Here is a 15,968-nt window from a genome sequence, read left to right as displayed (position 1 = left end):
AATAAAATCGTTGACCCACCTCGTGACCAGATTCCTGTTATTCTTAAAGAGTATCATGATAATCCGTCGGCAGGACATCCCGGTTATCAACGTACATTAAGTAAAATTAAATACAAGTATAAATGGAAAAACATGAAAGATGACATTAAACGATATGTTAAACAATGTGATTTATGTCAACGAAATAAGACAGAACGCAAAGTTCGTAGGCATCCAATGGAAATCACAACTACGTCAACGTTACCTTTCGAGCGCATAGCTCTTGACATTGTGGGACCATTACCTATCACCGAAACAGGAAAAAAATATATTCTCACCCTTCAGGATGATCTAACGAAATATTCCTTAGCCTTTCCTATCAAAAATCATGAGGCAACAACTATTGCTAATAAACTCGTAAATCATTTCATTTGTAAATTCGGTATTCCAAAGCAAATACTAACTGATAGAGGTCAAGACTTTTCGTCATTATTATTAAAAGAAGTTGCACGTCTCTTCCGTATTAAGCAAATACAAACATCCGCTTATCATCCCCAAACAAATGGCGCCTTGGAGAGAAGTCATGCAACCCTAGCCGATTATCTCAAACATTATGTTTCCGATAAACAGACCGATTGGGACCAATGGTTAAATTTCGCCATGTTTTCTTACAACACTTCGGTCCATACTTCCACTAAATATACCCCTCATGAACTCGTCTTTGGAAATAAACCTGAATTACCATCGTCAATAACTCAAACTCCCGAATTTAAATATACCTACGATTCATATGTTGACCAACTTAAATTGAAACTAAATAGAAGTCATCAAATAGCTCGAGACAATCTCGTAGATTCTAAGGTAAAATCGAAACAGAATTACGACAGAAAAGCAAGGGACATCTCTTATGATCTTGGTGACAAGGTCTTACTTTCCAATGACGCATCAAAACCCAACAAATCAAAAAAACTAACATCCAAATACACAGGTCCATATGAAATCATAAAACAAAACTCTCCTACAAATTTCACCATCCGTATCAAAAACAAAAATCATAATGTCCATGTAAATAGGCTCAAGCACTATCAAGATTCTATTGTTCCAGGTGCATCACACCAGTGATTGCAACCTATCAGGTCTTGAACATCAATTCATCGTCTGGGATTTTCTTTGAAAATTTAGGACCGGCAAGCTTTTTCTCCGAAACTTGGAATTTAGTAGTCCATTTCAACGTCTCCACGGTCTTAGAAAAATTTAATTTTGTTAATAATACGTTCCATTCAACCCAGAACATATGTTTAATCGTTCCTTTTCATCTTGAAAAAACTTTATGTAAACAATCCTTATCACTTATTCTACATGATATCAACCATATTCACGTCAAATATTCATCTTTCAGTGAGCTAATTGGTCATAAATCACGCAAAAAGCGGGGAATCATAAATGGCGTCGGCAGTGTTCTTAAAACATTATTTGGTACCATGGACAATGCAGATGCTGAATATTATACTGATGCAATAAACAAAGTTATTTCAAACAATGCTCATATTAAAGATTTATTAGAAAAACAAACACAAATTGTTCAAGAAAGCCTCACTACTTTTAATAAAACTTTCACTAACTTTGAGAGATATAAGCAAAAACTAAACGAAAATATTGCAGTTTTTAATAATTTTACAAACTTTATTGAGAATTTTACAGATGGCATTAAAGTAAGTCAACTAGTCACAGAGCATATGACGTTGTTATTACAATTAACGCATTCACTTGATAAAGATTTTGACAATTTAATATCCGTTGTCTTATTTGCTCAAAGGAATCAAGTACATCCATTTATTATCACTCCTGAACAATTTCTTAGAGAATTAAAGAGCACACTTTCTTATGTCCCCAGTTCAAAAAAATATCCTTTACCCTTAATATCTGGAAATGCTCACGATCTTCTAAAACTTACAGAATTAAAACTATTTTACTCCCATTCGGAATTAATCTATATTATTTCAGTTCCATTAGTTATGGATATCACCTTTACTATATACCATTTAATCCCTTTGCCAGTACCACACGACAAAGACCACGACAGTAACACAACCTATGTTTTTATCCAACCGCAAAATAAATATATTGCGATGTCGAATAACAGGTTACAATATTTGGTAATGTCGGATCTAGAATTTTGCAAAATCATCACCGGTAATGTTAGGATTTGTAAACAAAATAACATTCTTTATCAAACTCATAATCATCCCATGTGCGAAACTCAGTTAATGTTAAACACTAGAACCATTCCAAAATCTTGTATTATCCATCTCATTAGAGGTAATATTAACACTTGGTATAAGCTACAGCATTTAAATAAATGGTTATTTGTGTTATCAGAAGAACAAACTTTGAATATAATATGTAATGATGATATACGAAATCTAAACATAAAGTTATTAGGCATTGGAATTTTCTCATTAGATAATAATTCATGTAAAGCGTATAGTAAATCGGTAACCCTTGTACCATCAAAAGCATTTATTTCCGAATGTGAATCATTTTCACCTAGTTTAAGTTTATTAAATGATACATGTTGTACTTCCCAACGAATTAAAAATGCTATTGACAGATACCCTATTAAGGAATTTCACACTGAAAATGTTAATCTCGATGTAATCAACTCTTTGTCTCATCGTTTAGATGTTGTACATAAGGAAATTATTAGTTCTCAAATATCTCCGCACCTCATTCATCATTCTTGGTTCACACAAATCATAACGTACTTAATTTGTGTAATAATTTGTTGCTACATCTTTGTAAAATGTTATCAGAAACGAAGTTTTCTTTGTAAATACATAATGTGTATGCGCAAAAATAATGCAGGTCGAGACGTGTGTTTAAACGTCTTAAATCAGCCGATGACTGCTCCAGCAACATCTCCAACCCCAGTAGCTGCAACTGCTACAACTACAACTGCATCAACACCAATGATGGTTGTTCCACAACCGTCATCAACAAGTGCTAGTGCTAGTGCGCATGTTAATCAAAGTGATTTTGTCCAACTTGGTGCAAATCTTCGAGCGCATTTTAATTGAGCTTGTTACCTTTCTCTAAGGGGGGAGGGAATGTTATGTACACTGCATCAACATTATTTCTAATAGTAGTTCTATACACATTAGCATTTATCTTTTGTTAAACTAATTAGTAATTACGGGAAACTTTTGAACATCATGTGATGATTTCAACCCTTGGACATCATGTGATGATCCAGTACCCTAATATTTGTACTGATAGCAACCGTTATATATATATATATATATATATCCCCAAACTCATTGTAAGAATAGAACAGAACAATATTAATAATAGAACTGTAATGCGGTAGAAATCGAGAACCGTGACTTGTGAATAAAAATCATCTTGAGTATTTAAATGTGAGTTTGTTTAAAAACGACAAAAGAACCCGTACGTGTTAAGTGATTCGACCCCGGAAACGCGAACCCTTTACAGAACCGTCAAATTTAATAAGATTTATTGGCGCAAGTCTGATACTGGGTTGAACGGGCGCGGAGGATTTGTCCTGTACCGACGCTGCTTTATTGGCGTCTATGATCCTCAGTACTAAAACGTGGAGTGCCTTTAATTTACCAAAAGCCGCGTCGATGTCGATTTCGAGTTGATTAATTTTATCGAGCTTTTCAACTTCTTCTTCATCGATTAAGCAGCCCCTAAAGAGTTGTTTTGATTCGGCCCGAATTTCTTGAGCCATTTCAAAATTTGCTATTATGGCCGATTGATTGGCCTGATCGTTAAGATCTGTACCCTCGGTTAGAGCCAGATTTTTCATTCGCCGCAACAGCTGGGGTCCGGCTACAACAACTCTATCCATGGTGGTCATTGTATATACCACACGTGCAGAATGCAAAGACAAAGTGTATACAAAACTGTGAAAGTGACTCGATTAGCCACTCAATGTCAAGCGTGTGACAAGGAACGAAACGAAGTGATGCAAGATTGACAAAGAACGATATAGGACGCCAAACCGAATGTAGGGCGTGTGTCTATAGTTCTGCGAAATAGGACCCGAATGGTCAAGTAATGTCAAGTGGTTGACAAGGAAAGAAACTAACTACTAGTCGAGTGAACAAGGAAAGATAGAGGACGCCAAACCAAATGTGTGGCGTCTCGACAGACAAATGTGTCTGCGTATCCTGGTGGGTAGTCTTGGACGACTGTAGCTTGGTCCGAATGACGCAAGCTATGACAAAACAAACGAAAATTTTGATGAACGAAATGTACGATAGCAGCACCTGGGCGGTCTATGCTATCGCGATTGCGGATCTATCGTAAATCCGGCTCGAAGGACCAAAAAATGTACGTGTTGTACGCGAAATTACGAAGCCGACAGGTAACGAAACCCCCACTATCGTTTGTGGACCTACCTGGGCTCGATGGATTAAGGTGCGTTGAATTCGTTGCTTCGGGGATCCCCTGGCGAAGTGACGTGTAGTAGTGATCGTGGAGAAAACCGCACAAAACAAGAATAAAGTGTTGTAAGCACTCGCACCGGTAGCTCCGAGATGTTATTACGGCCGAATACCGTAGGCTACTGGCTTCTCCCCATATGGTTAGCCCTCTGGGGGTGGTCCAAACCGATATGGGGACTCTTAAGTTTAAGCTACATAAGTTCGCGAATACCGAACATCTTCAAATAAGCGAGAAAATGGCAAAAATTGGAATTTTCAAAATTGGTCCGTTTTCGACCGTTTTGGGGGTCATTTTACGCGGAATTTCCTCAGGATCACGATTCCGTATTCGTTTTTGACGTATCTCTTCAAATAAGCGAGAAAATGGCAAAAATTGAAATTTTCTAAATTGGTCCGTTTTCGACCGTTTTGGGGGTCATTTTACGCGGAATTTCCTCAGGATCACGATTCCGTATTCGTTTTTGACGTATCTCTTCAAATAAGCGAGAAAATGGCAAAAATTGGTATTTTCAAAATTAGTCCGTTTTCGACCATTTTGGGGGTCATTTTACGCGGAATTTCCTCAGGATCACGATTCCGTATTCGTTTTTGACGTATCTCTTCAAATAACCGAGAAAATGGCAAAAATTGGAATTTTCAAAATTGGTCCGTTTTCGACCGTTTTGGGGGTCATTTTACGCGGAATTTCCTCAGGATCACGATTCCGTATTCGTTTTTGACGTATCTCTTCAAATAAGCGAGAAAATGGCAAAAATTGGAATTTTCAAAATTGGTCCGTTTTCGACCGTTTTGGGGGTCATTTTACGCGAAATTTCCTCAGGATCACGATTCCATATTCGTTTTTGACGTATCTCTTCAAATAAGCGAGAAAATGGCAAAAATTGTTATTTTCAAAATTGGTCCGTTTTCGACCGTTTTGGGGGTCATTTTACGCGGAATTTCCTCAGGATCACGATTCCGTATTCGTTTTTGACGTATCTCTTCAAATAAGCGAGAAAATGGCAAAAATTGGTATTTTCAAAATTGGTCCGTTTTCGACCGTTTTGGGGGTCATTTTACGCGGAATTTCTTCAGGATCACGATTCCGTATTCGTTTTTGACGTATCTCTTCAAATAAGCGAGAAAATGGCAAAAATTGGAATTTTCAAAATTGGTCCGTTTTCGACCGTTTTGGGGGTCATTTTACGCGGAATTTCCTCAGGATCACGATTCCGTATTCGTTTTTGACGTATCTCTTCAAATAAGCGAGAAAATGGCAAAAATTGGTATTTTCAAAATTGGTCCGTTTTCGACCGTTTTGGGGGTCATTTTACGCGGAATTTTCTCAGGATCACGATTCCGTATTCGTTTTTGACGTATCTCTTCAAATAAGCGAGAAAATGGCAAAAATTGGTATTTTCAAAATTGGTCCGTTTTCGACCGTTTTGGGGGTCATTTTACGCGGAATTTCTTCAGGATCACGATTCCGTATTCGTTTTTGACGTATCTCTTCAAATAAGCGAGAAAATGGCAAAAATTCGTATTTTCAAAATTGGTCCGTTTTCGACCGTTTTGGGGGTCATTTTACGCGGAATTTCCTCAGGATCACGATTCCGCATTCGTTTTTGACGTATCTCTTCAAATAAGCGAGAAAAATGCAAATTTTGGAATTTTTTAAATTGGTCCGTTTTCGACCGTTTTGGGTGTCATTTTACGCGGATTTTCCTCAGGATCACGATTCCGTATTCGTTTTTGACGTATCTCTTCAAATAACCGAGAAAATGGCAAAAATTGGAATTTTCAAAATTGGTCCGTTTTCGACCGTTTTGGGGGTCATTTTACGCGGAATTTCCTCAGGATCACGATTCCGTATTCGTTTTTGACGTATCTCTTCAAATAACCGAGAAAATGGCAAAAATTGGAATTTTCAAAATTGGTCCGTTTTCGACCGTTTTGGGGGTCATTTTACGCGGAATTTCCTCAGGATCACGATTCCGTATTCGTTTTTGACGTATCTCTTCAAATAAGCGAGAAAATGGCAAAAATTGGAATTTTTTAAATTGGTCCGTTTTCGACCGTTTTGGGCGTCATTTTACGCGGAATTTCCTCAGGATCACGATTCCGTATTCGTTTTTGACGTATCTCTTCAAATAACCGAGAAAATGGCAAAAATTGGAATTTTCAAAATTGGTCCGTTTTCGACCGTTTTGGGGGTCATTTTACGCGGAATTTCCTCAGGATCACGATTCCGTTTTCGTTTTTGACGTATCTCTTCAAATAAGCGAGAAAATGGCAAAAATTGGAATTTTCAAAATTGGTCCGTTTTCGACCGTTTTGGGCGTCATTTCATGCAGAATTTCCTCAGGATCACGATTCCGTATTTGTTTTTGACGTATCTCTTCAAATAAGCGAGAAAATGGCAAAAATTCGTATTTTCAAAATTGGTCCGTTTTCGACCGTTTTGGGGGTCATTTTACGCGGAATTTCCTCAGGATCACGATTCCGCATTCGTTTTTGACGTATCTCTTCAAATAAGCGAGAAAAATGCAAATTTTGGAATTTTTTAAATTGGTCCGTTTTCGACCGTTTTGGGTGTCATTTTACGCGGATTTTCCTCAGGATCACGATTCCGTATTCGTTTTTGACGTATCTCTTCAAATAACCGAGAAAATGGCAAAAATTGGAATTTTCAAAATTGGTCCGTTTTCGACCGTTTTGGGGGTCATTTTACGCGGAATTTCCTCAGGATCACGATTCCGTATTCGTTTTTGACGTATCTCTTCAAATAAGCGAGAAAATGGCAAAAACTCGAATTTTCAAAATTGGTCCGTTTTCGACCGTTTTGGGGGTCATTTTACGCGGAATTTCCTCAGGATCACGATTCCGTATTCGTTTTTGACGTATCTCTTCAAATAAGCGAGAAAATGGCAAAAATTGGAATTTTCAAAATTGGTCCGTTTTCGACCGTTTTGGGCGTCATTTCATGCGGAATTTCCTCAGGATCACGATTCCGCATTCGTTTTTGACGTATCTCTTCAAATAAGCGAGAAAATGGCAAATATTGGAATTTTCAAAATTGGTCCGTTTTCGACCGTGTTGGGTGTCATTTTACGCGGATTTTCCTCAGGATCACGATTCCGCATTCGTTTTTGACGTATCTCTTCAAATAAGCGAGAAAATGGCAAAAATTGGTATTTTCAAAATTGGTCCGTTTTTGACCGTTTTGGGGGTCATTTTACGCGGAATTTCCTCAGGATCACGATTCCGTATTCGTTTTTGACGTATCTCTTCAAATAAGCGAGAAAATGGCAAAAATTGGAATTTTCAAAATTGGTCCGTTTTCGAACGTTTTGGGGGTCATTTTACGCGGAATTTCCTCAGGATCACGATTCCGTATTCGTTTTTGACGTATCTCTTCAAATAACCGAGAAAATGGCAAAAATTGGTATTTTCAAAATTGGTCCGTTTTCGACCATTTTGGGGGTCATTTTACGCGGAATTTCCTCAGGATCACGATTCCGTATTCGTTTTTGACGTATCTCTTCAAATAAGCGAGAAAATGGCAAAAATTGGAATTTTCAAAATTGGTCCGTTTTCGACCGTTTTGGGGGTCATTTTACGCGGAATTTCCTCAGGATCACGATTCCGTATTCGTTTTTGACGTATCTCTTCAAATAACCGAGAAAATGGCAAAAATTCGTATTTTCAAAATTGGTCCGTTTTCGACCGTTTTGGGGGTCATTTTACGCGGAATTTCCTCAGGATCACGATTCCGCATTCGTTTTTGACGTATCTCTTCAAATAAGCGAGAAAAATGCAAATTTTGGAATTTTTTAAATTGGTCCGTTTTCGACCGTTTTGGGTGTCATTTTACGCGGATTTTCCTCAGGATCACGATTCCGTATTCGTTTTTGACGTATCTCTTCAAATAACCGAGAAAATGGCAAAAATTGGAATTTTCAAAATTGGTCCGTTTTCGACCGTTTTGGGGGTCATTTTACGCGGAATTTCCTCAGGATCACGATTCCGTATTCGTTTTTGACGTATCTCTTCAAATAAGCGAGAAAATGGCAAAAACTCGAATTTTCAAAATTGGTCCGTTTTCGACCGTTTTGGGGGTCATTTTACGCGGAATTTCCTCAGGATCACGATTCCGTATTCGTTTTTGACGTATCTCTTCAAATAAGCGAGAAAATGGCAAAAATTGGAATTTTCAAAATTGGTCCGTTTTCGACCGTTTTGGGCGTCATTTCATGCGGAATTTCCTCAGGATCACGATTCCGCATTCGTTTTTGACGTATCTCTTCAAATAAGCGAGAAAATGGCAAATATTGGAATTTTCAAAATTGGTCCGTTTTCGACCGTGTTGGGTGTCATTTTACGCGGATTTTCCTCAGGATCACGATTCCGCATTCGTTTTTGACGTATCTCTTCAAATAAGCGAGAAAAATGCAAATTTTGGAATTTTTTAAATTGGTCCGTTTTCGACCGTTTTGGGGGTCATTTTACGCGGAATTTCCTCAGGATCACGATTCCATATTCGTTTTTGACGTATCTCTTCAAATAAGCGAGAAAATGGCAAAAATTGGTATTTTCAAAATTGGTCCGTTTTCGACCGTGTTGGGTGTCATTTTACGCGGAATTTCCTCAGGATCACGATTCCGTATTCGTTTTTGACGTATCTCTTCAAATAAGCGAGAAAATGGCAAAAATTGGTATTTTCAAAATTGGTCCGTTTTCGACCGTTTTGGGGGTCATTTTACGCGGAATTTCCTCAGGATCACGATTCCGTATTCGTTTTTGACGTATCTCTTCAAATAAGCGAGAAAATGGCAAAAATTGGAATTTTCCAAATTGGTTCGTTTTCGACCGTTTTGGGGGTCATTTTACGCGGAATTTCCTCAGGATCACGATTCCGTATTCGTTTTTGACGTATCTCTTCAAATAAGCGAGAAAATGGCAAAAATTGGTATTTTCAAAATTGGTCCGTTTTCGACCGTTTTGGGGGTCATTTTACGCGGAATTTCCTCAGGATCACGATTCCGTATTCGTTTTTGACGTATCTCTTCAAATAAGCGAGAAAATGGCAAAAATTGGTATTTTCAAAATTAGTCCGTTTTCGACCATTTTGGGGTCATTTTACGCGGAATTTCCTCAGGATCACGATTCCGTATTCGTTTTTGACGTATCTCTTCAAATAACCGAGAAAATGGCAAAAATTGGAATTTTCAAAATTGGTCCGTTTTCGACCGTTTTGGGGGTCATTTTACGCGGATTTTCCTCAGGATCACGATTCCGTATTCGTTTTTGACGTATCTCTTCAAATAAGCGAGAAAATGGCAAATATTGGTATTTTCAAAATTGGTCCGTTTTCGACCGTTTTGGGGGTCATTTTACGCGGAATTTCCTCAGGATCACGATTCCGTATTTGTTTTTGACGTATCTCTTCAAATAAGCGAGAAAATGGCAAAAATTGGTATTTTCAAAATTGGTCCGTTTTCGACCGTTTTGGGGGTCATTTTACGCGGAATTTCCTCAGGATCACGATTCCGTATTCGTTTTTGACGTATCTCTTCAAATAACCGAGAAAATGGCAAAAATTTTAATTATCAAAATTGGTCCGTTTTCGACCGTTTTGGGGGTCATTTTACGCGGAATTTCCTCAGGATCACGATTCCGTATTCGTTTTTGACGTATCTCTTCAAATAAGCGAGAAAATGGCAAAAATTGGTATTTTCAAAATTGGTCCGTTTTCGACCGTTTTGGGGGTCATTTTACGCGGAATTTCCTCAGGATCACGATTCCGTATTCGTTTTTGACGTATCTTTTCAAATAAGCGAGAAAATGGCAAAAATTGGAATTTTCAAAATTGATCCGTTTTCGACCGTTTTGGGCGTCATTTCATGCAGAATTTCCTCAGGATCACGATTCCGTATTTGTTTTTGACGTATCTCTTCAAATAAGCGAGAAAATGGCAAAAATTCGTATTTTCAAAATTGGTCCGTTTTCGACCGTTTTGGGGGTCATTTTACGCGGAATTTCCTCAGGATCACGATTCCGCATTCGTTTTTGACGTATCTCTTCAAATAAGCGAGAAAAATGCAAATTTTGGAATTTTTTAAATTGGTCCGTTTTCGACCGTTTTGGGTGTCATTTTACGCGGATTTTCCTCAGGATCACGATTCCGTATTCGTTTTTGACGTATCTCTTCAAATAACCGAGAAAATGGCAAAAATTGGAATTTTCAAAATTGGTCCGTTTTCGACCGTTTTGGGGGTCATTTTACGCGGAATTTCCTCAGGATCACGATTCCGTATTCGTTTTTGACGTATCTCTTCAAATAAGCGAGAAAATGGCAAAAACTCGAATTTTCAAAATTGGTCCGTTTTCGACCGTTTTGGGGGTCATTTTACGCGGAATTTCCTCAGGATCACGATTCCGTATTCGTTTTTGACGTATCTCTTCAAATAAGCGAGAAAATGGCAAAAATTGGAATTTTCAAAATTGGTCCGTTTTCGACCGTTTTGGGCGTCATTTCATGCGGAATTTCCTCAGGATCACGATTCCGCATTCGTTTTTGACGTATCTCTTCAAATAAGCGAGAAAATGGCAAATATTGGAATTTTCAAAATTGGTCCGTTTTCGACCGTGTTGGGTGTCATTTTACGCGGATTTTCCTCAGGATCACGATTCCGCATTCGTTTTTGACGTATCTCTTCAAATAAGCGAGAAAAATGCAAATTTTGGAATTTTTTAAATTGGTCCGTTTTCGACCGTTTTGGGGGTCATTTTACGCGGAATTTCCTCAGGATCACGATTCCATATTCGTTTTTGACGTATCTCTTCAAATAAGCGAGAAAATGGCAAAAATTGGTATTTTCAAAATTGGTCCGTTTTCGACCGTGTTGGGTGTCATTTTACGCGGAATTTCCTCAGGATCACGATTCCGTATTCGTTTTTGACGTATCTCTTCAAATAAGCGAGAAAATGGCAAAAATTGGTATTTTCAAAATTGGTCCGTTTTCGACCGTTTTGGGGGTCATTTTACGCGGAATTTCCTCAGGATCACGATTCCGTATTCGTTTTTGACGTATCTCTTCAAATAAGCGAGAAAATGGCAAAAATTGGAATTTTCCAAATTGGTTCGTTTTCGACCGTTTTGGGGGTCATTTTACGCGGAATTTCCTCAGGATCACGATTCCGTATTCGTTTTTGACGTATCTCTTCAAATAAGCGAGAAAATGGCAAAAATTGGTATTTTCAAAATTGGTCCGTTTTCGACCGTTTTGGGGGTCATTTTACGCGGAATTTCCTCAGGATCACGATTCCGTATTCGTTTTTGACGTATCTCTTCAAATAAGCGAGAAAATGGCAAAAATTGGTATTTTCAAAATTAGTCCGTTTTCGACCATTTTGGGGGTCATTTTACGCGGAATTTCCTCAGGATCACGATTCCGTATTCGTTTTTGACGTATCTCTTCAAATAACCGAGAAAATGGCAAAAATTGGAATTTTCAAAATTGGTCCGTTTTCGACCGTTTTGGGGGTCATTTTACGCGGAATTTCCTCAGGATCACGATTCCGTATTCGTTTTTGACGTATCTCTTCAAATAAGCGAGAAAATGGCAAAAATTGGAATTTTCAAAATTGGTCCGTTTTCGACCGTTTTGGGGGTCATTTTACGCGGAATTTCCTCAGGATCACGATTCCATATTCGTTTTTGACGTATCTCTTCAAATAAGCGAGAAAATGGCAAAAATTGTTATTTTCAAAATTGGTCCGTTTTCGACCGTTTTGGGGGTCATTTTACGCGGAATTTCCTCAGGATCACGATTCCGTATTCGTTTTTGACGTATCTCTTCAAATAAGCGAGAAAATGGCAAAAATTGGTATTTTCAAAATTGGTCCGTTTTCGACCGTTTTGGGGGTCATTTTACGCGGAATTTCTTCAGGATCACGATTCCGTATTCGTTTTTGACGTATCTCTTCAAATAAGCGAGAAAATGGCAAAAATTGGTATTTTCAAAATTGGTCCGTTTTCGACCGTTTTGGGGGTCATTTTACGCGGAATTTTCTCAGGATCACGATTCCGTATTCGTTTTTGACGTATCTCTTCAAATAAGCGAGAAAATGGCAAAAATTGGTATTTTCAAAATTGGTCCGTTTTCGACCGTTTTGGGGGTCATTTTACGCGGAATTTCTTCAGGATCACGATTCCGTATTCGTTTTTGACGTATCTCTTCAAATAAGCGAGAAAATGGCAAAAATTCGTATTTTCAAAATTGGTCCGTTTTCGACCGTTTTGGGGGTCATTTTACGCGGAATTTCCTCAGGATCACGATTCCGCATTCGTTTTTGACGTATCTCTTCAAATAAGCGAGAAAAATGCAAATTTTGGAATTTTTTAAATTGGTCCGTTTTCGACCGTTTTGGGTGTCATTTTACGCGGATTTTCCTCAGGATCACGATTCCGTATTCGTTTTTGACGTATCTCTTCAAATAACCGAGAAAATGGCAAAAATTGGAATTTTCAAAATTGGTCCGTTTTCGACCGTTTTGGGGGTCATTTTACGCGGAATTTCCTCAGGATCACGATTCCGTATTCGTTTTTGACGTATCTCTTCAAATAACCGAGAAAATGGCAAAAATTGGAATTTTCAAAATTGGTCCGTTTTCGACCGTTTTGGGGGTCATTTTACGCGGAATTTCCTCAGGATCACGATTCCGTATTCGTTTTTGACGTATCTCTTCAAATAAGCGAGAAAATGGCAAAAATTGGAATTTTTTAAATTGGTCCGTTTTCGACCGTTTTGGGCGTCATTTTACGCGGAATTTCCTCAGGATCACGATTCCGTATTCGTTTTTGACGTATCTCTTCAAATAACCGAGAAAATGGCAAAAATTGGAATTTTCAAAATTGGTCCGTTTTCGACCGTTTTGGGGGTCATTTTACGCGGAATTTCCTCAGGATCACGATTCCGTTTTCGTTTTTGACGTATCTCTTCAAATAAGCGAGAAAATGGCAAAAATTGGAATTTTCAAAATTGGTCCGTTTTCGACCGTTTTGGGCGTCATTTCATGCAGAATTTCCTCAGGATCACGATTCCGTATTTGTTTTTGACGTATCTCTTCAAATAAGCGAGAAAATGGCAAAAATTCGTATTTTCAAAATTGGTCCGTTTTCGACCGTTTTGGGGGTCATTTTACGCGGAATTTCCTCAGGATCACGATTCCGCATTCGTTTTTGACGTATCTCTTCAAATAAGCGAGAAAAATGCAAATTTTGGAATTTTTTAAATTGGTCCGTTTTCGACCGTTTTGGGTGTCATTTTACGCGGATTTTCCTCAGGATCACGATTCCGTATTCGTTTTTGACGTATCTCTTCAAATAACCGAGAAAATGGCAAAAATTGGAATTTTCAAAATTGGTCCGTTTTCGACCGTTTTGGGGGTCATTTTACGCGGAATTTCCTCAGGATCACGATTCCGTATTCGTTTTTGACGTATCTCTTCAAATAAGCGAGAAAATGGCAAAAACTCGAATTTTCAAAATTGGTCCGTTTTCGACCGTTTTGGGGGTAATTTTACGCGGAATTTCCTCAGGATCACGATTCCGTATTCGTTTTTGACGTATCTCTTCAAATAAGCGAGAAAATGGCAAAAATTGGAATTTTCAAAATTGGTCCGTTTTCGACCGTTTTGGGCGTCATTTCATGCGGAATTTCCTCAGGATCACGATTCCGCATTCGTTTTTGACGTATCTCTTCAAATAAGCGAGAAAATGGCAAATATTGGAATTTTCAAAATTGGTCCGTTTTCGACCGTGTTGGGTGTCATTTTACGCGGATTTTCCTCAGGATCACGATTCCGCATTCGTTTTTGACGTATCTCTTCAAATAAGCGAGAAAAATGCAAATTTTGGAATTTTTTAAATTGGTCCGTTTTCGACCGTTTTGGGGGTCATTTTACGCGGAATTTCCTCAGGATCACGATTCCATATTCGTTTTTGACGTATCTCTTCAAATAAGCGAGAAAATGGCAAAAATTGGTATTTTCAAAATTGGTCCGTTTTCGACCGTGTTGGGTGTCATTTTACGCGGAATTTCCTCAGGATCACGATTCCGTATTCGTTTTTGACGTATCTCTTCAAATAAGCGAGAAAATGGCAAAAATTGGTATTTTCAAAATTGGTCCGTTTTCGACCGTTTTGGGGGTCATTTTACGCGGAATTTCCTCAGGATCACGATTCCGTATTCGTTTTTGACGTATCTCTTCAAATAAGCGAGAAAATGGCAAAAATTGGAATTTTCCAAATTGGTTCGTTTTCGACCGTTTTGGGGGTCATTTTACGCGGAATTTCCTCAGGATCACGATTCCGTATTCGTTTTTGACGTATCTCTTCAAATAAGCGAGAAAATGGCAAAAATTGGTATTTTCAAAATTGGTCCGTTTTCGACCGTTTTGGGGGTCATTTTACGCGGAATTTCCTCAGGATCACGATTCCGTATTCGTTTTTGACGTATCTCTTCAAATAAGCGAGAAAATGGCAAAAATTGGTATTTTCAAAATTAGTCCGTTTTCGACCATTTTGGGGGTCATTTTACGCGGAATTTCCTCAGGATCACGATTCCGTATTCGTTTTTGACGTATCTCTTCAAATAACCGAGAAAATGGCAAAAATTGGAATTTTCAAAATTGGTCCGTTTTCGACCGTTTTGGGGGTCATTTTACGCGGATTTTCCTCAGGATCACGATTCCGTATTCGTTTTTGACGTATCTCTTCAAATAAGCGAGAAAATGGCAAAAATTGGAATTTTCAAAATTGGTCCGTTTTCGACCGTTTTGGGGGTCATTTTACGCGGAATTTCCTCAGGATCACGATTCCGTATTCGTTTTTGACGTATCTCTTCAAATAAGCGAGAAAATGGCAAAAATTGGTATTTTCAAAATTGGTCCGTTTTCGACCGTTTTGGGGGTCATTTTACGCGGAATTTCCTCAGGATCACGATTCCGTATTCGTTTTTGACGTATCTCTTCAAATAAGCGAGAAAATGGCAAAAATTGGAATTTTCAAAATTGGTCCGTTTTCGACCGTTTTGGGGGTCATTTTACGCGGAATTTCCTCAGGATCACGATTCCGTATTCGTTTTTGACGTATCTCTTCAAATAAGCGAGAAAATGGCAAAAATTGGTATTTTCAAAATTGGTCCGTTTTCGACCGTTTTGGGGGTCATTTTACGCGGAATTTCCTCAGGATCACGATTCCGTATTCGTTTTTGACGTATCTCTTCAAATAAGCGAGAAAATGGCAAAAATTGGAATTTTCAAAATTGGTCCGTTTTCGACCGTTTTGGGCGTCATTTTACGCGGAATTTCCTCAGGATCACGATTCCGTATTCGTTTTTGACGTATCTCTTCAAATAAGCGAGAAAATGGCAAAAATTGGTATTTTCAAAATTGGTCCGTTTTCGACCGTTTTGGGGGTCATTTTACGCGGAATTTCCTCAGGATCACGATTCCGTATTCGTTTTTGACGTATCT

General features: G+C 38.3%; 1 protein-coding gene across 1 annotated transcript; it reads left to right on the top strand.

Moving 5' to 3' along the window:
• The first annotated feature begins 300 nt into the window (after window positions 1-300).
• Window positions 301-3,394, top strand: LOC135131502 (uncharacterized). The gene is made up of 2 exons (XM_064059279.1): window positions 301-1,311; window positions 1,379-3,394. Exon 2 carries the CDS (start codon window positions 1,461-1,463, stop codon window positions 3,054-3,056), a length of 1,596 nt encoding a protein of 531 aa, XP_063915349.1. The 5' UTR covers window positions 301-1,311; window positions 1,379-1,460; the 3' UTR covers window positions 3,057-3,394.
• Window positions 3,395-15,968: the final 12,574 nt, after the last annotated feature.

This window comes from Zophobas morio, unplaced genomic scaffold (genome assembly GCF_036711695.1).
Source record: "Zophobas morio isolate AGI-343-1 ecotype UQ-CSIRO unplaced genomic scaffold, CSIRO_AGI_Zmor_V1 ptg000020l, whole genome shotgun sequence".
In the NCBI taxonomy this organism is placed as follows: domain Eukaryota; kingdom Metazoa; phylum Arthropoda; class Insecta; order Coleoptera; family Tenebrionidae; genus Zophobas; species Zophobas morio.
Note: the sequence above shows the minus strand (reverse complement) of the source record. Positions and strands in the feature narration are given on the sequence as shown.

What these genes read in the sequence shown, in the direction of transcription:
- LOC135131502 (XM_064059279.1), top strand. Translation starts at nt 1,461, where the DNA reads ATGGACAATGCAGATGCTGAATATTATACTGATGCAATAAACAAAGTT.